This window comes from Cervus canadensis, chromosome 3 (genome assembly GCF_019320065.1).
Source record: "Cervus canadensis isolate Bull #8, Minnesota chromosome 3, ASM1932006v1, whole genome shotgun sequence".
NCBI classification, from domain to species: Eukaryota; Metazoa; Chordata; class Mammalia; order Artiodactyla; family Cervidae; genus Cervus; species Cervus canadensis.
In genome coordinates this window covers 46,812,829-46,827,499 of record NC_057388.1, presented here as the reverse complement: position 1 = coordinate 46,827,499, position 14,671 = coordinate 46,812,829, and the positions used below count along the sequence as shown (strand labels likewise).

The window sequence follows — 14,671 nt, the reverse complement described above, 5'->3', positions numbered from 1 at the left end:
AAATACCGTGGTGGCAGGGAACCTGGGGAAGCAAACACGCATGGAAGGCATGTTTTATTCAATGAATCAGTGTTGCTGTTTCTTTTCTTTTCAATTACACTTTTTTTCAGAGCAGATTTAGGTCCACAGCAAAACTGAGAGGAAGGTATAGCTATTTCTCATTTACCTCTGCTTTCACACATACATTACAGATTAAGATATCGCTCAGTCGAATCTGACTCTTTGTGACCCCATGGACTGTAGCCCACCAGGCTCTCTGTCCATGGGATTCTCCAGGCAAGAATACTGGAGTGGGTTGCCATTTCCTTCTCCAGGGGATCTTCCTGACCCAGGGACCGAAGCCAGCTCTCCCCCATTGCAGGCAGGTTCTTTACCATCTGAGCCATCAGGAAAGCCACCCCCACCAGAGTGGTACATATATGTTTCAATCAATGAATGTACACTGGCACAACATAATAACCCAAAGTCCATAGTGTATCTTAGAGTTTACTTTTGGTTATGTATATTCTATGAGTTTGAGCAAATGTGTAACGACAGGTATCCATCATTAAATATCACAGAGTGTTTTCACTGCCTTGAACATCCTCTGTGTTCTGCCTAATTCACACCCTGCCCCCATCCCAATCCTGATTTTTTGTTTGTTTGTTTTTACTATCTCTATAGTTTGCCTTTTCAGAATGTCATATGGTTGGAATCATACAATATATGGCCTTTGTAGATTGGTATAAGCATTTAAGATTTTTCCACATCTTTTCATGGCTGAAAGTTTGTTTTTAGCTCTGAATAATATTCCATTATCTGATGTACCACAGTTTACTTATCTATTCACTTACTGTAGGATATCTTGGTTTCTTCCAAGTTTTGGCAATTATGAATAAAGCTGCTATAAACATCTACATGCAGGTTGCCAACTCCTTCAGGTAAATACCAAGAATAACAATTTCTGGATTGTATAGTAAGAGTATCTTTAGTTTGTAAGCTTTTCTAGTTTTGGAGGAGGTATAAGCAAAGGTACTGAAGCATGAAAAAGCACAAGGCATTTGAGGAACCATAATTATGGCCTTGGAGTATGAAATGAAGCAGGGCAAAGGCTAATAGAGTTCTGCCAAGAGAACACACTGGCCATAGCAAACACCCTCTTCCAACAACACAAGAAAAGACTCTACACAAGGACATCACCAGATGGTCAATACCGAAATCAGACTGATTATATTCTTTGCAGCCAAAGATGGAGAAGCTCTATACTGTCAGCAAAAACAAGACCGGGAGTTGATTGTGGCTCAGACCATGAACTCCTTATTGCCAAATTCAGACTTAAATTGAAGAAAGTAGGGAAAACCACTAGGCCATTCAGGTATGACCTAAATCAAAACCCTTATGACTATACAGTGGAAGTGAGAAATAGATTTAAGGGAATAGATCTGATAGACAGAGTGCCTGATGAACTATGGATGGACGTTTGTGACATTGTGCAGGAGACAGGGATCAAGACCATCCCCATGGAAAGATGCAAAGAGGCAAAATGGTTGTCTGAGAAGGCCTTACAAATAGCTGTGAAAAGAAGAGAAGCAAAAAGCAAAGGAGAAAAGGAAAGATAGTCCCATTTGAATGCAGAGTTCCAAAGAATAGCAAAGAGAGATAAGAAAGCCTTCCTCAGTGATCAATGCAAAGAAATAGAGGAAAACAATAGAATGGGAACGACTAGAGATCTCTTCAAGAAAATTAGAGCTACCAAGGGAACATTTCATGCAAAGATGGGTTCAATAAAGGACAGAAATGGTATGGACCTAACAAAAGCAGAAGATATTAAGAAGAGGTGGCAAGAATACACAGAAGAACTGTACAAAAAAGATCTTCATGACCCAGATAATCACGATGGTGTGATCACTCATCTAGAGCCAGACATCCTGGAATGTGAAGTCAAATGGGCCTTAGAAAGCATCATGACAAACAAAGCTAGTGGATGTGATGGAATTCCAGTTGAGCTATTTCAAATCCTGAAAGATGATGCTGTGAAAGTGCTGCACTCAATATGCCAGCAAATTTGGAAAACTCAGCAGTGGCCACAGGACTGTGAAAGGTCAGTTTTCATTCCAATCCCTAAGAAAGGCAATCCCAAAGAATGTTCAAACTACCGCACAATTGCATTCAACTCACATGCTCGTAAAGTAATGCTCAAAATTCTCCAAGCCAGGCTTCAGCAATACGTGAACCGTGAACTCCCAGATGGTCAAGCTGGTTTTAGAAAAGGCCGAGGAACCAGAGATCAAATTGCCAACATCCGCTGGATCATCAAAAAAGCAAGAGAGTTCCAGAAAAACATCTATTTCTGTTTTAATGACTATGCTAAAGCCTTTGACTGTGTGGACCACAATAAACTGTGGAAAATTCTGAAGGAGATGGGAATACCAGACCACCTGACCCACCTCTTGAGAAACCTATATGCAGGTCAGGAAGCAACAGTTAGAACTGGACATAGAACAACAGACTGGTTCCAAATAGGAAAAGGAGTATGTCAAGGCTGTATATCGTCACCCTGCTTATTTGACTTATATGCAGAGTACATCATGACAAACACTGGGCTGGAAGAAGCACAAGCTGGAATCAAGATTGCCAGGAGAAATATCAATAATTTCAGATATGCAGATGACACCACCCTTATGGCAGATTGTGAAGAGGAACTAAAAAGCCTCTTGATGAAAGTGAAAGAGGAGAGTGAAAAAGTTGGCTTAAAGCTCGACATTCAACTGGGAAGACCCAGAGGGATTGGGTAGATTGGGTAGAGAGGGAAGTGGGAGGGGGGATCGGGATGGAGAATACATGTAAATCCATGGCTGATTCATGTCAATGTATGACAGAACCCACTGCAATGTTGTAAAGTAATTAGCCTCCAACTAATAAAAATAAATGAAAAAAAAAAAAAAAAAGCTCAACATTCAGAAAGCTAAGATCATGGCATCTGGTCCCATTACTTCATGGGAAATAGATGGGGAAACTGTGGAAACAGTGACAGACTTTATTTTTTGGGGCTCCAAAATCACTGCAGATGGTGATTGCAGCCATGAAATTAAAAGACGCTTACTCCTTGCAAGGAAAGTTATGACCAACCTAGATAGCATATTAAAAAGCAGAGACATTACTTTGCCAACAAAGGTCCATCTAGTCAAGGCTATGGATTTCCCAGTGGTCATGTATGGATGTGAGAGTTGGACTATGGAGAAAGCTGAGCACCGAAAAATTGATGTTTTTGAACTGTGGTGTTGGAGAAGATTCTTGAGAGTCCTTTGGGCTGCAATGAGATCCAACCAGTTCATCCTAAAGGAGATAAGTCCTGGGTGTTCATTGGAATTGATGCTGAAGCTGAAACTCCAATACTTTGGCCACCTCATGCGAAGAGTTGACTCATTGGAAAAGACCCTGATGCTGGGAGGGATTGGGGGCAGGAAGAGAAGGGGACAACAGAGGATGAGATGGCTGAATGGCATCACCAACTTGATGGACATGAGTTTGAGTAAACTCCGGGAGTTGGTGATGGACAGGGAGGCCTGTCATGCTGCAATTCATGGGGTCGCAAAGAGTTGGACACGACTGAGCCACTGAACTGAACTGAACTGACTGAATTACGGCCAGTCTTTGGGGTCACAAAGAGTTAGACACGATTGGGTGACTGAACACTGAAGTACAGACAGAGGGTAAAGAGCAAGGGGAAAGTAATGAAATTAAGGCTGGAAACTTGTTAGGCTTGACGCGTATCATGCCCTGCACTTGATTCCATGAAGATGAAGCATAAACTTTTTAATTAGTGAAATCACGTGATTGGACTTGCACTTTAGAAAGATTATCTTGGCTGCCCAGAAGAGAATAACTCTAGGTTAGAGGTCAGTTACAGGCTGGAAAACCAGTTTAACAAGATTGAAGATGAAAGCTTAAACTAAAGCAATGGAGGCCAAGATGTAGAGCAATGGAAAGACTTGAGAGATCCTGCACTAAGATCCTCAGACTTCAGGCTGGTTAAAGTTATGGGGATTAAAGGTATGGAGGTGGACAACAGTGAGAAAGAAAGAGCAAAGGAGAAGAATTCACGAGTTAAAAAAAAAATTCTGGCAAGGGAGAAAAATTTAGATATTTGATAAAGTCTGACTAAATTAGGAAGTGAAGGAAAACAAGTGGGGGGGATGGATGATTGGATGGTGACAAAGACTTTCTCATTTGTCAAACTTTAATTTGATTTCTCTGAGCCCTCTTCCATCAAGGCTTCCTCCCCAGGTCCTGGCTTTGGTCTTCCAAGTCCAATTTTACCAAGAATCCTACTGAGTCAGTTTAGAGAACATCTCCCAACCTTGATATCTAGTCACACTGGTCAGTCTTTAGCAAGAATCTTGTTAAAATGCTTTAGCAAGAATCACCCCTACCCTTGGCGTCCCCTCTTAGTAATTTTCAATCCACTGGCCCCTGCCTCTCTGTTCTTTGGCTACACATATCCAACTGTGTCTGTTGTATTTGTAATTCAGCCCAATCTCTCTCCCCAATTGCAAAAACCTTGACACCTATGGCAAAAGTCCTAAGTAAAGTCTATTGTTTTAACAAGTATAATTTTTTTAACAATAGGGAGGAACGTCTCTTTGGAACTAAGGTTACTTCCATATGCCTCTAAAGTTTAGTTTATGCATGTACCTTTTAACTATAGTATGCCTAAACAACCTGTCTAGATCACGCACTGCAGGGGTTTATCAGGCATTATGATGTACATAATCCAGCCATTTGTGCCCCAAGAGCCTGGCAAGCGGGCTTCCTCCTCTTAATTAAAAAGAAAAAACAAGGTGTAAGTCCAACACCCACTATGTGACAGCTCATACAATTCCTTCCTTAAACACCTCACAATCATCTTACATGGACTAGAGCAGTAACATTCACCCGTGCGAGACAAGTCAAGTCTAGAGAGAAGAGAATCTGTCATGGTAACATTTTGAGGTGAGTAATGGCTACTTTTCTGTTTTCTAACCTCAACTTATTTAGAGGAAGCTACAGTAACTATCCAAATTTCCTGTTTTAGCAGTAAAGCTTCTTGACATATAAAGGCTATGCTCTAAAAAATACCTTTTTTTTTTTTTCTTAAAAGAACATTGAATTTGAATTTGGTGTCAATGTCACGTGTCCCAAAAGTCTTTTTCCCCGCCCCCCCTAAACTATTGAAAATGAAAAGCCCATTCTTACTTTGCAGACGTACAGAAACAGGCCATGAGCTGTATTTGCCTTATGGGTTGTATAGGCTATTTGCAGACTTGGTAGGCATAAAATGTTAGGATTGAAAAACGAATGTGTTAAGTGTGGGACCCTTTGGAAAGAAGAGGGTAGCGGGGCTTTCCTGGCTGACTTCCAACAGGATAACGTATGTGAAAGAGCTTTCCAGCGATTTTTAGTCCAAGTGGCGAAGCTCAGGAATGATGACGGCAGAGTGGTTAGGACCCCGGTCCATGCCGCTCACCATCCTCCAGGCGGCTGGTACACAGCCCGGGTTCCGGGAACCTGAAGGAGAGCGGACAAAATCTCAATGGACGCGGAGATGGATGCTTAGCTCAGCTAAGCGCGTACTGAGCCCTGCACACAAGCCCGCGGAGCCAAAGAAACTGCCACGGCTGGTCGCCAGGCGGCGGCTCCGCTGGTGCCCCCAGGCAAGTGCACGCACGCACGCCTCCCGGCCGCGCTCAGCCCTGCTCTATTGCGCATGTCTGGGGAGGGGGCGGAGCGGCGGCTGACGGGCAGGCAGAGGCCTCAGCGAGGCGGAGGAGCGCCTCCCCAGCCGGCCAGTAGACCCGGCCGCCCTGCGTCACTTCCGCTGGGGCGGGACGGAGCTGGGGGAGGGTGGCACCCCAGCTGCTGCCCTGGTGTTTGTGCTGGAAGCTCAGCTGATGCTGGCGGGCAGAGGGGACGCGCGTACGGGGGAAAGGCGCGTCGCCCCTGCCGCCCAAGTAGTTGCGGCCTGCATCCCGGTAGGTGGCCCGTGGGGGGCCGGCGGGACGGTCGGCGAGGGGAGAAGGCCGCGAGTCGCCCCGGGGACTCATTTGCCCCTCCGGGACTTCTTATCTCTCGTTGGAGGGCGCTTCCAGGGCGAGAGGGCGGGGAGACGCCCGGACCCGGGCTCCATAAGGCGACCGGGCACCGGAAGGGTCCGCCGGTCCCAGGCCTGAGGGGTGCGCGATGCTCTCCGCCTCTTCTGGCCTGGTGGGCTTTGCTGGTCCGCACGGCTCAGACTGTTTAGGTTTTTTTGGTCCCGCCCGGAGCTGTCAGTTCCACCCCCGAGCCTCGCAGCCGAGGTTCCCTGAGTCTCTCTGACTTCCCCTGGGCAGTAGGTGCTCCGGCAGGTCCCGGTTGCTTGTCAAAACCGCGTCCCTGTTCTACCTACATCATTCCCCACTGTCAGTACACCTGATGAGTCGGCTGCTCCAGGCTTTTAATTATCAGCAGTTTCTATGTCACCCCACCCACACTGAACTCTGTCTCTCGCTCCTGTTGCTTAATCGGTTTCAGATGTGTGCTGTTCAGTAGGTGAAGGTTTGTTGCACTGCTTCCAGTCGCTGTCATATAAGTCATCATGCGGGGAGGAGACTGGTTTCTATACCTAATACTATGATAACTTTAAATAAAAAGTGGTGACACCTAGGGAGAACTTAGATGAGGAACTATCACATAATCCTATTTAAAGTGGTGCTTTTTACTTCCGGTAACATCCCAGTGGAACTGCATCCCAATCTACAGTCCCGATTATTGAGCTTTCAAAAATGACAAAAGTAGGTTTTGGTGTATCGAGGAAATGCTGTTAAGACAGTGAAATACTAAGAATTTTTAAATCCGGGAGTTTTAGAAACATTTGTTGCACTGTGAACCGAGAGTTTAATGCCTCTTATGAGTCAAATATTTCATGCCCATTGTAGCTGTTTATGTCAAATCTCTTGTGCGCATTAGTTGTACTTTGAATATAAGAACATATTCTTACTTCATCATTTTTCTTAAACTTTTTTCTCAGTGTTGATCTTGTTTTTCTGTTCCTGGGTCAGATCTCAGTTAAAACCTTGAGAGCAATGTCGTTGTAACAAGTCATGTTGGATGAAAAGATCACTTTCACTAGTTTATATGTTTACTTGCTTCAAGTGCAGAGTTAATCAAGGTACATCTTTGAGTTGTTTTTTTGCTTAGTAATAATGACGGAGGATTTGTGCCAGAGGGTACTTACTGCTTCGTGTGTGGAGCATATATTTGTGAAAAGATCATAGAACTCTTAGCCGAACATCTTCCTGTCTTGTCTTACTTAGTTCTGACCTTTATTTCCCATGTCTTATATTTTATTTCATTCAGTGTCCAGTACTTTTTCTGACGTCCTGCCATTGCCCTGAGCTTTTCTGGATGTCTTTTCTCCTGTGCTTTTTTTTTTTTTTCCTGCTTGGCAAACTGCCTCTTCCTAACTCTGAATGGCTGTCAAGGCTCTATCCTTGTTCTCTCCACACCAGAATTTTAAAATTTGAAACCCAAGGAATACTTTAGTACTTCTGTAAATATCCTGAAATGTCTTGGAAAATATAGTGTATATATGCAGATAAGCATTTTTTTGAGGCAGAGAAAACTTTTATCAAACTCTGCGATCCCCAAATTCTGGAGAAGTATTACCTGTATACACCCTTCTTTGGTAAATCCAGTCTTATGATTTCAGCTGTCGCTGTGCTAGTAACTCCAAACATAAATCCAACAGCCGATGTTCCTGTAGTATGTCTCCATGTGAATGCCCCACTGTTTCTGCATTCTGTAAAACCAAGAGATTTTAATCAAATTGGCCCCCTTCCAAGCTATCTCATATCCACAAATGGCATTCTCCCTGTTTCTCTGATTAAAAACCCTTAAGTTGTCTTGACACCTCCCTCTCCTGACCCTATTCTTTGCTGTCACCAAGTCCAGTGTTTCGCTGATTGCTCCGTTTTCAAAGTGTGGCTCAGAGCAGTAGTCATCTCCTGTAGTACTTTTATCTTAATCCAATCCAAACCTCTGTCACTTCATGTCTGCATAATTGCAGTATAACCAAGTGAAGTCCCCCATAAATTAATTCTTTCCATCCTTAGCGGAGCCTCCACCTAGCAATTCCTGAATTTCTTCTAGTTACAACTTCATCCCATTCCCCAGTGGTTGGTCTAGGCCTCACTCTTCTATTTATGCCTGCATCTGTATTTGTACTACCTATAAATAGAGAGTCTGGTCCTCCTGCTTTTTTCTCAGTTGATGGTGGCACTTTACAGTTTATCTTCTTATCTGTTTGCAATCTAAGTTTTGTCTCAGCTCAATTTGCTCTCCAAACCCTTATCTGCATTTACTAGTGTGGTTTAGGAGCAGTTAAATTCAGCTTGTTGATTTTGTTGACAGCTCTTTTCGGCAGTTTTGGCCTGATAACTATCACTTCTAGAAGAGTGTTTTAAAATTGTATGATCATGAGATTGTCTAGACTTAATTGTTCCCCTTTTCAGATTTGCTTTATATACTGTATTTCTTTGCCAAGTTGATAGGTGTATTCTTGTTGGTCTTGAGGATTATCTCTTATTGGAAAGAAACAATGCAGATCCCTTATTGTAATCCTGGCTTTTATAGCTCTGTTCTCTGCTTGACCCTTGGGCCCGTGTCTACCATTTCTCCTATTTCTTACTTTACTTTAACTACCTTAATCTTACTATTCTTGAATAGACAAAGGTCATTCCTGTCTCCAAAGCTTTGGTTGCTTTTTCCTCTGCCTTGAGTGCTTTTTTCCTGGCTACTTTTAAATAATTTGCTTCCTCAGTTCATTCAGATCTCCAGTAACGTGTCAACTCAATTCTTCTGACTACATCAGCTGAAATAGCCGTCCCTGGGCCCTTTTCTACCCAGCCTCCAGCTTTATTTTTCTTCATGGTACTTCTCGATCTGTTGTTATACATTGTATCAGTTACTTGTTTATTAATAAGTTGTCTTGTTCTCCAAGACCTAGGAAACTGAGGTTTAATAACTGTCAATAAGTGGATTATTCCTTTTACTATGGAATAGTATGCCTTTTTAATCTTATTTAGTATTTTTGCTTTAAGGTGCTTTTTGCTTTCTTTTGATTATATAGGCCTTGGTATATATTTCCCGTATTCCTTTTCAGCCTTTCTTTGTCATTATATTACAGTAACATCTAGTAACTAGCTTGTAGCTGGAATTTTCATTTCTAAAATTTTACTCTTCCTGTACATTTTGCACAGTTTTTTTTTTTTTTTTTTGCTGCCTTATTTTTGTTCTATCATTGAACGTCTTAAACCTACTTAATTTTTTTTCTATTGTTTCTAATCTCGGTTACAATTTTTCCTTCAGTGGGGATTGCTGAGTGAGAGAGTCTCTTGCCTGAGCTTTGGAAGTGTCCTTTATTTCTCAGGTATTTTTTTCTTTTTTTTTTTTGGTAATAGCCACCCTGATAAGTGTGGGATATATACCTCATTTGGTTTTGATTTGTATTTCTCTGATATCAGTCATGTTGTTCATCTTTTCTTGTGCTTATTTACTGAATGTCTCTTTAGAGAAGGATGACATCTTTCATCTATTCAAGTCCTTTGCCCATTTTTTAATTATTTGATTTTTGTTGTTGAGTTACAGGAGTCCATTATTAGTTTTGAGTATAGCTTTTTTATCCACGAGTCCTTTAGATGTATTTTATCATGTATTTCTGCGTTGGAGATTGTGAAACTTTTGTGTTAATTCAGCTTATTACATTGACTGCAGATCCTGAGGGGTTCTGAAGAGTCAGCAAGGCAGATAGTTTTGCTTCTTTTCTTTCCTCCCCTCTACAGATTTTAAAATAGCATGTTCACGTGCAATTTGGAAAGATGTTAGTTCAGACTATCTTCTGAAGAGTCACAATGGGTTCTTGATTCCTGTCATTCTGTCTTGTCCCATTACTCCATCTGTCGAGATCTGCTGGAAGCGCCTTCCTAATTTCATTCCTTTGCTTAACATAGTTCATTGACAGTTCGATCTTTAATCTCTATGGCAAGATTGTCGGACCCTTCATAATCTGGCTCCTCCTGTCTTTGCAGTATCATCTTCAGCTTCTCCCTCATTATTGGCTCCCTGCTTATACTGTGTGTACTTTCTTAAATGCTTTTTTTTGTTTGTTTGTGTTTGTTTTCCGCATTATTTAGAATTCTCTCCTTCCCCTCTCATCTTTTACCATGTGATGAATTACTGTTTTGCCCAGTTTTCAGCATCTTTTTTTTTTTCAGACTTACCTGGATGTCTGCTCTGACTTTGTGTCTTCCATTCATATAGTACCATCTATTAAAGTGCATTGCATTGTTTTCTTAAATTACAAATACAATGCCTTCTCTTTGTAAATAATAGAATCCATCCAAAAGTAAAAGCCCTTCTCAAAAGCTGTTCTCTCGAAAGCCCTTCTCTTTCAATTCCACTTCTCAGTTCACAGGAATAAATAAACAGATGCTTACCCTTTCAGAATGTGTGTATGTGTGTGTAGCCACAGATTTCAGCTGCATATGTAGGTTTTTGTTTTCTTGTATTACATAATACCTTTGTGTCTACATCTGTGTATCCTTGTGTTATTGATATTCATACATAAGTTATTGCAGTTTGCCTTCCTCTCTATACTGTATATGAAGGATATATACATTGGATACAATGGATCATCTAGTTCCTAACTGCTATATAACATTACATTGTAATTCATTGTGTTGTATGTTATCTACCGTAGTTTATTTAACCATCCCTTTCTAGAAGACACTTAAGAGTTGTTTATCAGTGTTTTGATATTTCAAGCAATGTGGCAAAGAATGTGTATATATACCTGTACTCCTGTGCAGTTATTTCTGTAGGATAGATTCTTTATGGTGGAACTACTAATCAAAGAACATGTGCCTTTAAAATTTTAATAGATAGCTATTAAAATTTCCTTAGATTCTGTCAGGTAGCCCTTTGAGTCCCATTTCCCCAGGTTATTATCAGTACTGGATATTATCCATTATTTGCATTTTACCAATTGAAAGAACAAAATGTCTGTTTTAAATGGCATTCATGTTGTGGTTATGAGCCCCTGTCTGTTAGGTGTTACACATAGTTTTGGAGAAGGTGTCTAGTACTCTTGCCCGAAAAATCCCATGGACAGTCCATGGGGTCTCAAGGAGTTAGACTCTACTGAAGCGACTTAGCATGTATGCACATAGTTTATTCTAGTCTGACTTCTTTGCTTAAATGAGCAGTTACTACTAGACTGTGAAATCTTCTTTACAAGGCTATCTCAAGCTCTAAACTGAAAGTTTCTTGGTATCCTCTTTGTGGTCTCAGCATTTAGGACTATATCTGGCATCAAGTTGTTGAATGTGTGCCCAGCACACAGTGAGGCCAGACAAACTGAAATGTCCACGTTTGGAGTGGGAGAAGGGTTTATTGCAAGAGCCATAAAGCAGGCAGCTCCTGCTTGAAAGACCTGAACTCTGGTGGGTTTGGGGGAAGAGATTTTATAAGCAGAATTTGTGGGGGGCCTCTTCTGATAGGTTGAGGTGACAAAATGGTGTCCCAGGAATCTCAGTCATCAGCTTTCTGGTTCCAGCCAGTCTGGGTCTTGTGCTCAGCCTGACATTACCATCGTCTTCCTGGGGAGGGGCCTTAGTTCCCCTAGAAGAACTCAGAGATTTCTATCTGATTGTTATATACATCCCCCCAGGATAAACCAGGACCCTGCCCCATCTCTGCACTGATGTCTCTGCATTCCCTCACTGTCTTAATTAACTGTTTGAATCTGCCCTTTGGAACTCAGGGAGGGTCTCGGAGGCTGAAGGCCTTTTTCTTACAAACAAGAAATTGGGGACACAGAGGCTTTCATGCATCAGGGGGTCCCATAGGGTCCTACTTGGTTTGAGTCCCCCCTTTTCTTTGATATGCCTCAATCCTGAGGGGAACAGGTGTTGGACAGGAGAATAACATTTTGGATAGAAGTTAATAAATTCAGCAGAGGGACTCGGTTTCAGCGGGACTAAGTTTCAGATTAAATATTCTATAAATGGTTTGCAGTGAATAGGAGTATAAGACTTGACTATTGTCCTCAAAGAACTTAATGTCTAGTGTCACATAAACTAGTCGAGACTTCAATAATAAAGAAGAAAAACAGCAGAATATTTAAATTGTGTCAATGAAAAATTAATCAGTAGGTCTAAAAAAGAATTGGGAAATTTTATTTGAGCCAAATTTGAGGATTATAACCCAGGAAGAGTATCTCAGAAAACTCTGAGAACTGTTCCACCTGTTAGAAGTTGAGACACAGTTTATATAAGTTTTTTTGAAACAGAGGGCTGTACATAAAATAATGTGTATTGACAGTTTGCATAATCCAGACTTAAGTACCATCACAGTGGGCCATGGGACCCTTTACAAGGTCAAGAAAAGATGTTCTGTCTTGCTGATGTTGGGAGAATGTTGCTGTGAATGTGGAGCAGGGATTCCTGCTGGTGGGGGAGGTATGGTAGGTCGAGAGTGCAGGTAGAAAGGAGGCCAAGGGGCAGAGAAGAACTTTTATGTTTAAGTTTTCCTTGTCTTACCATGAATACAGATTTTGTTTCACAGTTGCATGTTCGGTCTTGTGTTTTGGAGACCTTATCTATCCGGTAGTTTCTCTAAATTAGTTTTCATGAAACATCCTACTACTCACTTTCTTTTCTCATTGATTTCTATACCAAAAGATTTAATTACCTTCTATTTGCTTAAAAATGAGATCTCTATTGCCATCATGAAAATATATTGTCCTATCTTCTTTTGAGACAAGTTGCTGAGTTTAGTTCAAGTAATGTAATGTATTTTATCTCTTCCCCAACTTCAGTTTTACCTTAAATCCTAATCTTTTTTTTTTTTTCTTGCCATTTTAGGTAAGACCATGAATTATGGCATTTCTTAAATGAAGCATTCAGGAATGAAGTGAAAGTCATAACGTATAGAAAATAAGTAATTTTTAAGTTATGTCTATTAATTTGACTATAGATCTATATTATATTTACCTCCTTAGTAATGCGAGAAGTCTTTGTGGGAAGCAGAGGAGCAAGCAGCTGCCTTTCTTGTGCTCACCTGAACATTACGGGAGGATAAGCCACATCAGTCTACAGAGAGGTATTCATACAAGCAGAATAAGATGTAAATGGACCAAAAGTGAAGCTCATTCTTGCAGTAAGCACTGTTCCCCCCTAAGCCACCATGGTTTACATCTTGGAATCTTGAGACTTAGCACTTCTGCTCCCAAGGGACTTACAAAAGTGAGCCCTCGTATGTCCCGTATTAAAAACACTTTGAACTCTGTTTCAAAGGCTGTCTTTGGCAAGCAAAATGAAATGATTTCTCGTTTAGCTCAGCTTAAGCCAAGTTCTCGAATATTAAGAAAAGTGACAGATAGCGGTTGGTTAAAACAGAAAAGCGTTAAACAAACCATCAAGTTTCTGAAAAAGTATAGTGACAAGTCAGCAGAAAAGAGTTCTCTTCCAGCAAAGGAAAGTCAGGTTATAGAGAAAGACAATATAGGTAAACCAAGCCTTTTTCATTACACAAATAATATAACCACAAAATTTGGAGAGTCATTCTACTTTTTGTCAAGTCATATTAATTCATACTTCAAGCGTGAGGAAAAAATGTCTCAACAGAAGGAAGATCAACATTTCCAGGAAAAATCAGAACTTGAACTTAAAAAGGTTGAAGATGAGAAACCCAGTTCTCCAGATCCTGGCATCCTGTCTGATAAGAAGCTAGACTCAGAAGCTTCTTTATATTCTGAGGACAAGCCTGGAAGTCCCAGTGAGACACCTGAGGTTCTTCCCATTTCTACTAAACAGAGTATTGCTAACTTTCTGTCTCGTCCCACGGAAGGTGTACAAGCCTTAGTAGGTGGTTATATTGGTGGACTTGTCCCCAAACTAAAGTATGATTCAAAGAGTCAGTTAGAAGAGCGGGAAGAGGCGACAAAAGCCGAGCAGGCTGTCAGCAAAGACAAAAACATAGAGGAGAAAAGGCGGTTATCTCTTCAGCGAGAAAAGGCAAGTCGTAATTTATTGTGATTTTAAGTTTTAATTTTTATCAGATTTCTAAGTTTCATTTCCTTATGTGATTGAAGAACTTTGATCATCTGTTGGTATCACTGGAGCAGTTTTCAGACTTGAATCATACATACTTTAATATGTCGTTGCAGATCATTGCCAGAGTGAGTATTGATAACAGAACCCGGGCGTTAGTTCAAGCATTAAGAAGAACAACTGACCCAAGGCTCTGCATTAATAGAGTTGAAGAACTGACTTTCCATCTTCTAGAATTTCCTGAGGGAAAAGGAGTGGCTGTCAAGGTAATTTTGATTACCTTTAGTCTGGTTTTTTCTTGGAATAAAAGTACTAGTAAATCTTCTGAAATGGGGAGGGCAACACCTTTCTTTTTTTTTTTTTCATGGTTTTATCATACATGTGGTGTTTTACATACTTAGTAATTGCCCATTTATTTTGTGATATGCATTGCACTAAATGCTCATTTTTCTTCTGTCATTTGTTATGCTCCTAGTACTCATATTTGTTTGTATTTTTAAGATACTTCCAAGATAAGAAGATATATCTAGTGTATTAGTTGAATTACCTAATAGCTACCAAGGTTT

The 14,671-nt window shown here is 41.0% G+C and overlaps 1 protein-coding gene across 2 annotated transcripts in view; it reads left to right on the top strand.

The window, feature by feature from the left end:
* The first annotated feature begins 5,844 nt into the window (after positions 1-5,844).
* PNPLA8 (patatin like phospholipase domain containing 8) overlaps positions 5,845-14,671 on the top strand; it is a 42,820-nt gene continuing 33,993 nt past the window's right edge. Inside the window, exons 1-3 of one of the 2 annotated variants that reach the window (XM_043463094.1) lie at positions 5,845-5,990; positions 13,055-14,069; positions 14,222-14,371. In XM_043463094.1, the coding sequence (XP_043319029.1) occupies positions 13,311-14,069; positions 14,222-14,371 (909 nt within the window). In that variant the 5' untranslated portion in view covers positions 5,845-5,990; positions 13,055-13,310. Of the gene's footprint in view, positions 5,991-12,917; positions 14,070-14,221; positions 14,372-14,671 lie in introns of both variants that reach the window. The other variant, XM_043463093.1, reaches the window with a different exon arrangement.